At 37.6% G+C, this 15,061-nt stretch overlaps 1 protein-coding gene across 1 annotated transcript in view; it reads right to left on the bottom strand.

Annotated features, from left to right (window-relative positions):
• Positions 1-573: 573 nt before the first annotated feature.
• Tbx20 (T-box transcription factor 20) overlaps positions 574-15,061 on the bottom strand; it is a 37,716-nt gene continuing 23,228 nt past the window's right edge. Inside the window, exons 7-8 of the mRNA XM_020155566.2 lie at positions 1,786-1,898; positions 574-971 (exon numbers count right to left, since the gene is read on the bottom strand). Of these exons, the coding sequence (XP_020011155.1) occupies positions 631-971; positions 1,786-1,898 (454 nt within the window). The 3' untranslated portion in view covers positions 574-630. The remainder of the gene's footprint in view (positions 972-1,785; positions 1,899-15,061) is intronic.

Genomic DNA, 15,061 nt, shown 5'->3' with positions numbered 1-15,061 from the left:
TTCGATAGAGAAAGAAGAACTTGGTGGTGGCATTACCACAAATCATCCACAAAACAGGATGCATTAGCATTATCTCAGCTCCTTCCCCAGCAAACTAACAAAGGAAAACTAAACATGCTTAAGTTCTAGCACTACAAACATTTCTCTATTGGCTCCCATTTTGTACAGGGAGAAATATGATCAGTATGCTATATAGTATTGCCTCTTTGAAGATTCTTTAAACCTGTGGAAAGCAGAAATAAAACCTATACACATTGATTTTATACATTACTGCATCAACAGCATTATTAACTACTAGGAATAACGCACCTTAAGATTCACCTTCCTTATATTATTAAGCTTTCTGGATAAACTGATATCTTGTTAGTTGCAGGACTTAGGCTAGTAAGAACTTTACATTGATTCTGTATAAAACCCAAGCGCTATCTCCCAACTAAAGATGAATCCTGGTCCATGATGCATTCCCTTAACTGTAGGCTTCATTGTGAGTCCAGCTCTCGTCTTCAATAGATCATATGTTTCCTTGAGAGCCCCAGCTCTGATATCCCACATCCCACCCACCCAACCCTGCCTTATATTTTCATACCCATTTGCACATTCTGGATCTAGGTTCTTCCAGTCCCAGAAGAGTCATACAAATGGTGTCATCACAGCAGAGGAATGGCGTAGTCCTTGGATGGCAGCATAGGGCCCCTGCTGGAAGTAATGATGGTATCGTGGCATGTGGAATGAAGGGAATGTGGGACCACTCCCTTGCATGGAGCTGGCAATGGCTGATGGGGTCAAAGGCATTCCCAGTCGGCTATATGGTGGCAGAGAACCCTGAATGGGGTGAGGAATGGGTGTTGCTATGGACGCTGTGCTGGTGCCAAGAGCAGTCAGGGACTGTGGGTGCTGAAATCCAGGAAAACTGGAAGAAGATGACACCCAGGAGCTGAGAGACAAATTGTCAGATGTTGTAAAGGCTGACCCTGTAAAGAAAAACATTCATTAGACAGGAAATGCTATGTCAATGTACAGATCAAGAACTAAATTATCTGTAAAGATCTATTTATTTTCAAACATATCTAATAGATCTAATTTTAAAAGACAAACCTACATGAGATTTGTCATAGGGAAAACCCACCTTTCTAGATAAGAAGAAATCATTTACACCATGCATGGAAGGAAGAATTTACTTTACAGAAAAAGACTTAAGTCATTAGATGACCTGTATAATCACACAGAATGGCAAAACACTAATACCTTGCCTGCAGGTAACAGCCTGATTGATTCTCCTTAAAGGAGCTCCAAATATCTGATATTTGTTCTTTTCTCTGAGCCTTCCTAATAGAGAAAGTTTGTTTGGTTCTGACTCTCATATGATACCCTTTATCAGGACACTCCTCTTTTAAAAGTGTTTTCCATTTTGGTCTTTGATTCTACTAAGATATTCTAATTTGGGCTGAACAGATATATTCCCTAATTTTCAAATTATAAACTTGAGTTTCAGGAAGACTAAGGACCCGTCCCCCCAAGTTTCAATAGCTCTTTGTAGTAAACTGCAGGCAAGTATCTGCTGATCTGTGGCTCAAATGCTCAGTTTTCTTTTACTAGAAAACCAGATCTCAGGCAGCATAATCATTTACAACTCAGGCAAAATAATGTAGTGTATGAGGATTGGCAATGGATGCTAGCCCTCCTGAAAAGGCCTGAAGTTGAGGGTCAAACATCTCAACTGCCTCCCTTCGTTCTCCTTTAGGTGCTCAGGCTCCCAGCAGCTCCATAGCCCTGGAGCTGCCTTACCTCGATTTTGGGTTGTCTGACTTTCATCCCCCAGGACATCCTCTTCTCCTCCATAGGTACGGATAGGTGAGCGGGCATAGGAATGCTTCTGGATCAGGCTCTCCACACTTTCCCTAGGTTACAGAATGGCAAATCATGAGTTCATTGCAAAGTTTAAAACTCAGAGATAGAGAAGGAGTCTTAAGGACAATTCACTACTCAAGGAATTTGTTTTCTCAGCAAAAAGGAAGCCACTTCAGGGAAAGATGACATTCAAACATTTAAACTTATTCTATTATGCACCTCAGGCTCATCAATGCAAGCAAACATAACTGGACAGGGGTTTCTCTCATGCATGGGAGTCAAAAAAGTAGAACTGAATGTAGAATATTGATTACTAGAGGTTAGGAAGTAGGGGTGGGAGGGTAGATAATAAAAGAGGCTGGATTTGATTAGTGCATGTGGTATATATGTATTGAAATATCACACTGAAACTCACTAATATGTACAATTAGTAGAACAGCGTTTATGATTGGTATATGTTAATTAAAAAAAGAAGGATAACTTAGCATAACATGGGCCCTAATTAATCTACTACTGACAGCAATAAATTTCAATCATTATTTAATCTGGTAATGTTGAATCTAGCAGCCTTAACAGCTAATATCATGTACTCAAAGACTTAATTTACTACAATATTAGTAACCTGAGTTATTAGAAAGGAAGTCAATGACCTGAATGATCCAGAATAAAATGACAATTATACATTCAAGCTGATGTCCTTCAAGTCTGAGCCACAGGTGATATTGTTAGTATTTCAAATAAAGTTAGAAAATAATTAGGAGGTTGTTTTCACATAAGGAAAGAATTTGCTTCAATAGTCTAGAAAATATTTTCTTTTTGGATCGTTATAAAGGGATAGCCATAGATGGGCCCAAATTATGAATGGTATATTCCTCTTTCCATAATTTGTATGTGAAATACTAAATCCAAGCATCTAAATTCAAAAAGAGTGTAATATTTGCCTCTCCAAAAGTGCCTTTATTGAAGATCATTTAAACATCTTTCATATACACACAAAAGAAAACTCATTTTCCAAATAACACAATGAATCACTGCTTTGTGAAACAGCTTGCTTTTCTATAAAAAGTACATTATATTCATTTTGTCCTTGCTAGATTGCTGGTATCATTACTTATGCTAGTCTCTAGGAGGAGGGATTTTATCAAAGTGATTTACTTGTGTTAGACCTGGAAGTGAACTGAAAGCAATGGCAGTTCTTATATAAAGGATGGCATAATTGCATTATTGTCTTTTAAGTGATTGAACACAGTGGTGCATATCAGAGCCATCTCTTCAAAGACATTACAAAGAGTAGCCAGCCTATGTTGTTTACTTTGTATCTAATCCCTGTTTGCAGCAGAGTGGAAAGTGCAAAAATTTTCTTTAGCCTGGAAGCCTATTGCAAGGATTTCTAAATGCTGTACCTTGAAAAATGAGGGATGACTCACCTAATGGGTTGAGTGATTTAGGTATTAAAAACTCTGACAGTATCTTGTAATGCTCAGTTCTGTTATGTCCCAGTAGTTTTGGTAGACTAATCTTTGTGTTTAAGTTGTAAATAAAATGGTATCACTATTGAAAGTTAGTCTTTCTAGCACCTAATTCTAAATTATTTGTCTAAGCAAAAAAGAGTATATCATTGCTTTAGGTGATCGTCAAAGGATCCCTTTCGACTTCTTTGTAACCATCCATTCTAGGAATAAAATATCCAGAGGCACTATCATAACCAGACGAAGGACAAAACAGAGGGTAACAGTAATAATTTTATTTCTCCTCCCAAAATGCTTAGAACCACTTAAAGTCAGACTATTTGTTCAAACTCTAGACAAGCAAAGCCAGCATATTCTACCAGTATTAGAATTGGTTGCCCTTCCACTATCTTTGAAACTAAAGTGCAAACTTCTCAATGCTCAAAAAAGCAAAACTTTCCCCTTCCCTTCACATTCTCCTTTGTATTACCACAGTTCTGAACATATTCCCCTTGTACTGCACTTACTATATTTATGGCAATTATGTGCTTGCATGATTGTCTCCACTATGAGCCTATGGGGCCATGGTCAGGAAAAGAACAATGCTTTCTAGGCAGTGGTTCTCAGATGTCAGCATGCAGCAGAATCACCTACAAGGTTCCTCAAAACAAAGACTATCCAGTCCCACCCTATAGCTTTAGCAGGTGAGGAGTGGCCTGAGAATGTGATGTCTGATGGATTTCCAGGTGATCCTAATGCCACTGGCCTAGAGGCCACACTCAGAGGACCAATGGGGAAGTTAGGAGCATTTATGCTAGAATGACTTAAATCCTAACTTGGCCACATGTGAGCTGTGTGCCCGAGGACAAAGTACCTTACCTCTCTATGTCTCTAGTTTTTCTCCTGTATAATGAGGGTTTTAATATGATCTCACTCTTAAGGTTATTATTAAGATTAGTGAATTAATTTACATAGGGAGCTTACTTAGTAGGTGACACAAGGGTGCTCAATAAATACTTACGGGTAACAAAACTGGTAGTATCAAGATTACGTGTTCTGAAAGCTGGCTGGCTATATAATCATATTTGTTTCAGATGAAATTGAAACTTCTGTTACCTACATCTCTCCATGATTCATTTAAGCCTTCCTTCCAATACATACATCGGAAAGGAAATTAAATAAAAATTAAATGTACCAATTTAAATTCTATCTTTTTCTTTCCAGATTTGAACCTGGCAGAAATTCCGTTCAAGGAGATGTCAAATCCATTAAAATTTAATTTATAGGGAGCAAAATACTTAAAGTTGTTCTTGCCCTTCAATTTGCTCATGATTATATCATGTCTCACTGGGTCTTTATAAATAACTCCTTGTCACAATATTTTGCTAAAGATTCATGTAGATATATTATAAGTTACAATACATCAATACTTGTCGAGTCCACCAAATTCTTAATAAATGAAAACTTTTAGATAATTCAATTTGACATGTATTATAAATCATTAATTTTAACTTGAGAACTGAAATATATTATGCAATCCATTCTGGAGAAATAAAATAACCTCAAATTAATCTTTTTAAAAGCTTTTAGACTTTATTATTTTATTACTTAACTAAATCCTATTGATTTTTCTTTTTGGTAGTAATATATATTTCTAGTTTTATATTATCATTAGCAACTTAAAGAAATACAACATACCACTGGGGAAAACCCCCAAAACTATTATGCATAGTTTCCTATGTCTCATGGCTATGCCAACTACTAAAAAGGTCTTCTGCAAAGTACAGACTACTCAACACATAAACAAACTTCAGTAAGTTGTGAAACAGGGAACAAACATTCTTTATACCCAGACAGACACAAGCAAGAACAGAGTAGGATAATTTACGACTGTAAGTCAATTTCATTCTCAGACCCCTAAATTTCATTCTGAGACTCACTGGTTTGTTTGGCACTTCCAGTTAAGTTTTGTAAAATAAATGTTTCCTCTTAGAAGTTGTGGATAAATAAGTAACCCTTTAAATGCAGACACACATCTTGCTAATTCAAAGATTTCTGTAGTGACCATTTTCATAATTTGAAAAAAAAAAGAAATTAGCTCTGTTGTTTTAACAAATTATTTTCTTTTTATTAAATTAATAGATTGTATTAAAAAGCAACATTTAGCCTAATTACCAAACAAAATGCCTTTATTTTATGCATGAAGACTTTCATACTAAGTTTACCTTCATTGGAGATTTTTTTAGAAATTGTTTCTTTCATAAGAAACTGTACAACCAGATTCCGATTTCTTCTATAAAATGAGGGTGTGGTGGAGAATTGGTGGGATGAATTAGGGGATCCTGAAGGATCATTGTGGCTCTAATGGTTTATGAATCTCTAAATACAGGCTGCACTGCATGACATTTCCATCCATGCCAGACCACATACATGAGGATGGTTATGTGTGATAGCCTACGTGTGTAGTCAGTCATATCGCCTAGGTTTGTGTAAGTACATTATGTGATGTTTGAACAACTGTTTGATTGTCTAACAATGCAATTCTCAGAATATATCTCTGTCATTAGGCATGATTGTATATAAACGAAAATAAAACTTTTTCAATAGCTGTTTTGTAAAAGTCCAGTATTAGATGCAAAGAACCTTGGCTTCTAATCCCAAATCTCCTACTATTTGTGTGGTTAGCCCTAGGCACATTGCTTGAGCTATCTGTGCCCCAGCTGCTTCATTGGCATAATGACAGGGATAAACTGAATAACTCCTAAATTTCATTCTAACTTCAAAATAAACGCTTCTTTTTAAAGTTCCATGTTAAAAGTACAGTGCCAGGGCATACTGTAATACACATAATATAGTTTAAAATAATTTCTTACTTTTTAGTCTTTATTTGAGAGTTAACTATAATAATAATTAAGAATAAAGTTATTTTCATTCCTACAAGATTAGAATATTAAGTGTTGTTCTATAGTCCCAGAGATAACATTCAATTTTAAACTCCTCAATTTCTGTCTGTTTGTTCAGACACTGGCTATGGTCTGAATGGTTATGTTTCCCTCAAATTCATACATTGGAGCCTCATCCCCCAATGTGATGATATTAAAAGGTGTGGCTTCTAGAGGGACTATGTCATGATGGTAGAGCCCCCATGTATGAAGTTAGTTCCTTATAAGAGAGCCCTGAAGGAACTTGTTTGCTTCCATCAAGAGGGTACTATGAACCAGAGAGAGAGGTATAAACCAGACACCAAATCTGCCAGCACTTTGATCTTGGGCTTCCCAAATTGCAGAACTGTGAGAAATTAACGGTAGTTTGTAGGCTACCCAGTTTATGATCTCTAAGTACAGCAGCACAAATGGACTAAGACATAAGCAAACAACATTGTACTCTGCATCCCATCCCTCCAACAGAGGTGATACAGATGTCCTCTGTCCTCTCCTATCTCAGAGCTCTAGTCTGGTCTATGGCTTCTGTTACAGAATGTGGGTCCCAGGAGAGCACTAGGTCAGGAGGAGCAGGGGAAAGAGCTAAAGGGCGTAGTCCATTGGTACTAGACCACCATTTTTAATATTTTTACATTCAAGTAGCTTGTCTCTTACATAGGGGCTGTTGCTGGTGCTATTCATTGAAATGATACTTTACTTTTACTTTATTGCAGACATTTCATTATCTATTTTGTAAAAGTCTTTTTAATACCCAAATATAGTTGCATTTATGAAAGATTAAGGGAATTAGCAAACCAAGGCACAAACCATAGCAGTTTTACTATTCACTGGGCTAAGATTAATCTGTTTTTTTCTCAGCCAGTGCAGTTATGTTGCTCCCTACCCATCCATCCACCCCCTAAAAAATATAAGCCATCTTTGGGCCCAAATCTATTCTACTGGTTTTCCTTGAAAGAGATATGAATGATATGGGAACTTATTTTGTTGGCTACTCAGGTAACAACTATTAGGTTGAACTAATTAGTTCACAACATGCCTGACCTCTTCAGAAGCCCAGAGTTGCAGAGTTCTCGTCTTTCAGAACTAGACTGAGTGCTTGGAAGAAAGCCCAAATAAAAGCAGATATCCTGAGTGGGAGAAGGTGAAGACATGAGAGATGAACTAAATGTACAAAACTGTACTGCAGAGAGTCTCATTCTGTACCAAACCGCAGAGAAAGATGTCTAATCCATCCAAAATTCCAAGGTGGATGAGGATTTTCAAAGAAATATCTCTACTGCAGGACAGCCAGAGACATGGGTGAGCATTTAGCAATCCCACTGAGCCCACCGAAGTGGCTCAAGTGACAGAAGACTGGATGAGATCCAAAATGTAGAGAACGGAAATCTGCCTACTCTTCACATTTCATGTCATTCACGAATTTTGTCCTCTTCACTTCTGAAGTTATCAGCAGGCTTTTGACAATATAACAGGAATTTCATGGGGAAGCTCAACAGAATTCTGTGTGGGAGGAGAGTCCTGGATTGTCTATTCATTCTAAGGAAGCACAGGTGTGAAGGAAAGAAAAAATAATTTTTCAGAGGACTGAAGCTATCTTCTCTATGTCATTTACCATCATCTATGGGTGACAGAAACAGAGAGGCAACAAGTGTAGATAATCCCATCTAAAAACTCTATGTTTTGGCTCAAAAAACCAAAAATCATATGTTCTCCCTCATATGTGGACATTAGATCAAGGGCAAACACAACAAGGGGATTGGACTTTGAGCACATGATAAAAGCGAGACCACACAAGGGAGGGGTGAGGATAAGTAAGACACCTAAAAAACTAGCTAGCATTTGTTGCCCTTAACGCAGAGAAACTAAAGCAGATACCTTAAAGCAACTGAGGCCAATAGGAAAAGGGGAACAGGTACTAGAGAAAAGAACTGAAGCCCAAGATTTAAAAAAATGGACAAAAGTAACATAGATGATTGAAATCATCTGTGACGATTTCAATAGGAAATCTTTTGAAAATACGCACTTCCAAGTGGTTAGTTTTCCATCCCATTCTGACATCTTCGTTATGGCTTGATGTACACCTGCTAAAACGTCTCTAATAACAATGTCTCAACTACCAGCGTGAAGACGGGGAGAACAGGTATTAGCAGGGATCAGTTATATCCAGCTTTGTCAACTAGCATCACCAGATGAGCCTCATAATGACGTTACAATTTTCTTCATTTTGACCCAGAAAGAGAAAACTCACCCTAAGCAGGTAAAATTTCTAGGTAGGAGGTTTCCTTTGCTGCCAACATTTCTCAGCCTCTTAAAGCTGTAAGCCAGAGATCAGCACACTTTTTGTGTTAAGAGCCAGATAGTAAATATGTTAATCTTTGCAGGCCATATGGTCCCTTTCACCCACACTCAACTCTATCATTATAGCAGGAAAGAAGCCATATTCAATATGTAAAAGAAAAACATGACTGTGTTCCAATGAAATTTTATCAATAGACAACAAAATTTACTTTCACATTATTTTTTCATGTCAGGGAATATTACTTTAAATGTTTTTTCAATCATTAAAAATGCAAAAGCCATCCTTAATTCATGGATCATATGAAGCAGGTGGCAGGTTGTAGTTTGCCAATCCCTTCTCACAGGTGTTTGCCTCATTTCCACTGACTCTGTACAACTCCTAAAGAAAACCTTCCTGTATCAAAAACTACAAACCAGCCTTGTTCTGTTATTAGACTAAATGCTACTTTCTTTCTAGCCCTGTAAATCATTATGAAAGAAAGACCTGGAAAATATCTACAAGCTGTGAGCCTCTTTATCAAATCTGCCAAAACACTTGCTGCTTTATTGCCCTGATATAGATAAAACTTCTATAAATTCCCAGAATATTAGATTTGCGACTTGATTTCCGAAGTCTTCTTCCATATCTAAACTAATAGAGTGTCTGAGTTCTGAGCAAAAACGCCTGTATCATACTGGGCTTGAGTCCAAACTTCGTGTGTCTGAAAGTTTTATTCAATGCAAGGGGTTTTCAAACCACTTTTCGTAGACTCTCAAAATCAATTCCAAATCAACAGGGTGACATAAGCTTATGTATTTAATTTCCTGTCCCACTGACATGACTAAGAAAACAAGAGAAACCCAGAAAATCTACATACTTAAGATATTTCAGTCACAAACAGGTAAGGAATGGGGACAGATGCATCCACCAGCATGCCCTTCATCAGTAGGTAAGGAGGGAAGCTGTCAAGCAGTGAGAGGGATGGATAAAGCAGAAGCCTTCTGTCTGAGCTTAACCTGCACTCCAACTTGAAGCAACAGAGATTAAAGATGAAGTCAGATCTTTGATTAGTTGATGGGGAGCAGATTCTCACAACGCTAGAGTCTAGGAAGAAGACATCCCATCAAACCACTCTCAGCTTACAGTGTACCTGGTATACTGATGGGTGTGGTCCATGGCCATAACCAGGAATAGGTCTGGAGAAAAGCATAAGGTCACTGTGCTGGTCATGGAATGGAGCTTTGTGCCAACTGGTTTGTAGCTGCCAAGGCAGACCAAAAGTGGCTACATCAGTGCAAAGGTAATGATCCATTTCCAGAGGCTGCTTCCATCTATCTGCAATAAATCTCTAACCTACATGGAAGTTCTCTTATTTCCACATTGGTGAGATGGCAATAAACTTATTTTCCTTTCTTCAGTCTGCATTTGAAGACCTTACAATGTGTTACATGTTTTTATTCAGAATTAATCTTAGTTTCTAATATTAAACAAAGATGTTCCATTCTATAGATGATCTGAAGAAAAATAATTGGCTAGCACAAAACATACAGCAATTCAAAAGACAAAAAGTTAATTCGTAAGGCATAACAGATGATTTCTTTTGAAACAAATTTGTTGCAAGAAACAGGAAGACACAGTTTACAATGTCTACCTTGTGTTTTCAAACTTTCTGGCACTTAAGACAGGGAGTGAGTCATTGAAACATTCTGAACATGCTGAAAGCCAATTGTAAATGACAAACTAAAAACTGTCACATTTTATAGGAACTCAGTAGAGACTGAATACTATTGCTGAAGAAAACAGAATCAAGAAATTAAGACTGAAAAAAGAAATTCTCCTAAAATTCAGAGAAATAGGGAAAAGACTTGAGAGATACAAGATATGGCGATACAAGAGTTTTAGAAGGTCCGAATAGAGCAGGCTAATTGGAAGCTAGAAGACACAGGAGGCAGGGGAAAAAGACAAAAGAAAATTTTCCTAAGCTCAATTAAGAGACTTGAGCTGTCAGCGCAAAAGCTTCAATCATATCTAAATACTAATGAAAATAATCTTCAACTTGACAGATATTGGCACAGCAGGTCATTAGGAACATGCCTTTGAAGAGTATATCTTGACTCTGGCTCCTTTCTCTCTCTAACTCTCTCTGCTTTCTGATCACAATGAGGTGAGTAGCCTCCTTCTGCTACACTCCTGCTGCCTCACTCTTCCACCTCACTTCAGACCCAAAGCAATGGAGCCTGCCAACCTTAGCCATTCTGTATCATAATAACCAATGCTATAGCTAAACATATATCCTTATGGGAAGTGTGCCCTGAATGGTATTGTTACTAGTAACTAAGATCAGAATGGAACACAGAATTTGGTGGTCATTACCTCCCAGTGAGTATTCAGTGACTATTCAGCCAATGAAACTGATGTAGTTCATGAATGTATTGTTAATAAATCCTGAAACCATGGAAAGACATGTGTCTATGTTGATGGCATAACTTGCTCACAACTTTACTTACTGACAAATTAAACAGGGCTTGAGGCTCACTGTCTGTAAACTTTGGTTATCTATAAAATAGAGATGATAATAACTCTTTTTATGTGATAAGTTTGAAGATGACCTGATATAAAATATAGTTCATTATCTGATGCATGACAAATATGGAGCATTCACCATGAGAAATAACAAAAGGAAAAACTTGGTAAATATAACAAAAACTAGAAGAGAAATTTAAAGGTGTATTAATTTAAAGGTGTAACACAAATAGCTGTATTAAACAGAAAGCAGACACAGTTCAAAGAAACATCAAACATATCATAACGCTTGGAGATAGGTTAAAATTTTGTACTAAAAAATGAAGACCCTCAAATAAGAATTTTTAAAATATGGATATTTTTAATGATATTTTTAAAAAGACACATCATTCATTCACTTAACAAATATTTGAGGGCTTAATAGTACCAGACAGTCTTCTAAGTCCTGAGGATCTAGTCAGAAACAAATTATGAATGTAATTAGATATCAGGACAGCACAATGCTGGTGGAAGGTAAGGATAAAAGGCCTGGGGGGGGGGCCTGGCACGTTCTAGGAAAGGCAAGGGGAGGAGTATGGCTGAAGTATGCAAGGGAGAGGAGAAGTGAATTAGGAGATGGGGGCAGGGTGCTGAAAATTGCAGGGCCTTTGAATTTACCCTAAATGAGAAGGTGACTAAATGGAGAGCTATGAGCATGAGTGATGTGATCCAACTTCCTTTCTTTGGCAAGGTCATTCTGACTGCTATATTGAGAACAGACCGAAGGGCAGTAAGAGTGGAGGTAGACAGATCAATCAGAAAATTAATGTAATAATGTAGAAAAGAGATGGCAGTGGTTAGAACAGAATGGTAGCCCGGAAAATGGACTCCTCTGGACATATTTTGAGTGATTAGTTGACTAGGCTTATCAATTGTTTAAATGTGGAGAGAAAAAAAGGAGTCAAGGTGACCCTTAGTTGTTCTGCCAGCACATGGAAAGGATGCAGCTGACAGCGGAGATGCAAGCAGTAAGGGAAGAGCAGGAGTGGAGGAAGGTGGCTGGGAGCTCAGTTTGAGGTGTGTAAAATCTGAGGTGCTCTAAGTGGGGAAGGGAAAGTCAAAGAAATAGCCAGTCAGATATCTGAATGTAGATGGGACCAAACAAGACATGTAAACTAGACATGTAAATTATAGTGTCCGCTATAATGGTATGAAACTGAGTCAGATGCCCCAGTGCTGCCTCAGTGGCAGACTGAGAAGAGAAGCACAAAGAACTAAAGCCTGAGAGACATCACCATTCACAAAAGGAGAGGTAAGGAGGAATCTGCAAGAGAGATGAAGAAAGAACAGCCAAAAGTGAGAAGTCTGGAAAGATAGGGAGAAAAAGGAAGGGAAGGAACAGCTAGGCTTAATGCTGGGATAGACCAAGTAAGATAAGCATTGAGAATTGACCTGTATGTTGTGGGTTTAACAATGGGGAGGTCACTGCTGACCTTGACAAAGGTAGTCTGGTTGGGGAATAGGGGTGAAAGTCAAAAGGCAGAGTAGAAGAGAGGGAAGCAAGGAACTGGAGAAGGGAAACACAGAGAACTCTAAGCAGCTTTAAGAGCCAGTAGAAAACTGGGGAATCCTCACTAAATTTTGCCTGGCTGGCTTAGAACCACAATACTCCTGATATCCACCTCCTGAGTAGCTGAGATTATGGTATGCCTCACTATGCCCAGCCTTGTACCACTATTATTAAATATTCAATCACATGACTAAAAGGCTATTAAATCTTAATCTTCTAGTATTGAATAGGTTCTTTCCTAAATTTTTAACATTAAAAAGCACTGTGGCAAAAACAAAAAATAGATGCTTGACTAGCATCTTTATTTGATAACAAGCATTTTTATTTGTGTGTATTTAGCCTATGTTTGTAATTAAGAAAAACAATTTTCTTCCTGGCACTGTTTGTAATGGCAAAAAATAAGGAACCTAAATAACTAACATATGGGTTTGGTAAAATAAATTATGGTACATAATGAAGAATTAGGTAGTCATTAAAAAGTATAGTGCAGACATACATGTACAGGTATGCAGGAGGAATGGCTTATGGGCAGTATGTTAAATGTTAAAGAAAGTACATGTTTCCCACATGCATAGTTAAGTTTCTAGAGGAATGAATAGATAACAGGATTTGTCAAAGGTTATTACCTCTGAGCAAATAGGATTTCTCATGCTTTTATGTTACTTTTTATGTTTTTTTTTTCTGGCTTGTCAATATTTTCTGATTTTTTTCAGTGAGCATGAGTTCTTTTTGTAAAAGAGAAAAAACTAGTAAAGAGGTATTTTTGAAGAAAACATAAAAAACTCCCAGTTATTTTTCCTTTCTCAGATGTAACACTGTGACTTTATTTTCTCTATGAAACTCCTCCCTCCCCCACCAAAATAAAAAAAAAAAAAACGAGAGAGAGAAAAAAAATCGTAACTGGCAGACTGTCTGTAGGTTATTTATGGTATGGAATCAGAAGATAATTCTCCCCCTGATCTAAATAACCAGAAATTCGATTATATTAAGACATCTCTTTGGACTTTTGAGTCTGCTTCTTATTGGGCCATAGTAAGTATACTTTCTATTCTTGATAAAAAGATGGATTTCTTTTACAAGTGAGAAGGATGCTGTCCCTCTAGAATAAGGCTGCATATGAAATATGTGAGAAGTTCACCTTTTGTAATGAAACCTAGTGAAAACAGAGCAAGAAAACTCTAGTGCCTTTGAGAGTACCCCAAAGCTTATGGGGTTCTAGAAGGAATAATAGTGTGAGTTTCAAGGCATAGGCAATCAGATCCAGTCCTAAAGGCATTTTTGTTTGGTTGTCCCACACAGTAAGTTGTAAATCTGGAACAGGAAACTTGAAATCATTAAGGTCACATATTTATAACATTGTATTCAATTAGGTTAGAAAAGTGCAATATCTGTCATCATGTCATAAAAAGATGTGTTTTCCTCTCAGATCTCTTATAAAGAAAAGCTCCCAATATTGTTATAGATAGGGCTGTTTTCAATCAGTTACAAGGAGCAATTCAATTACTAGATGGTTTAGTGCAGTAACTGACTCCAGACTAATTTAATTTCTTTAGGTCTCTAAAGATCAATTGATCTGATTTGTCCCATCCCCAAAGGCTGTTTAGGAAAAATTCAGACTTAAATACCTGGAAATGAAATCCAAAACCTTGGCCAGTTTCACACTACTTAGGTCATCTTGCAAACTTTCAGCTAGTCACATCAGAGTGCTCTTTTGGCCTTCAGACCACTGAAAGCTACTTACCTCATGTACATGTGAGTGTTCCCACATCAGGATGCTTATTCAATAAGTGGAAAATGTGGCCACGTGCATTATCAAATCTACCGTTCCAAAGAGCAGTCAGGCCGGTACTCCTATCTCATGGACACGTGTGCAACTGCAGGGCTATTTTTACTCTAGAAGCAGTTCATTAAGACCATTAAAAGTAATTTAGATGGGGTACAAACTGTTAGATGCAATGCTCATCTAATTAGTGTCTTGCATTTTTAGATTTATAAAGTACTTTCATAAATGTTGTCTTGCTTGATTCTCCAATAAACCTTTGAAGCGAGCAGTTATTGTCTCCATTTTCTAGACACAGAAACAGACTTCCAGGTTCAGCAACTTCCCCAGGATCACTCAGGTAAACCAGGTAAAGGCTAAGCTGCTCCTTACCCCATAACTTTTGCTCATGTTTACCCCTTTATCTGAGACAGGCGATAAGATGTTCACTTTGAAAACAACATCACTACTGCCCCAGAGTCACCGACTTCGTTCCTACTGGACATTGAAATAAAACTGAGGACAAGTTCTCTCAAATCATGTCAGCTGCACAGGCTCATCTGCATCAGTGAGCCTGGCGCTCAGAAAAAGGAAATGGAAAAGTCATGCCGGAAGGAAGTAGTCTTTGCCAGGAGACTCCTTTGTCATTCAGTCTGCTGTTACACATTCTCACTGACTCATGTCCCCTCTATTTGGAGAATCACCTACTTGATT

The sequence above is a fragment of the Castor canadensis genome, chromosome 2 (genome assembly GCF_047511655.1).
Source record: "Castor canadensis chromosome 2, mCasCan1.hap1v2, whole genome shotgun sequence".
NCBI classification, from domain to species: Eukaryota; Metazoa; Chordata; class Mammalia; order Rodentia; family Castoridae; genus Castor; species Castor canadensis.
This window is presented reverse-complemented; position numbering and strand designations above follow the sequence as displayed.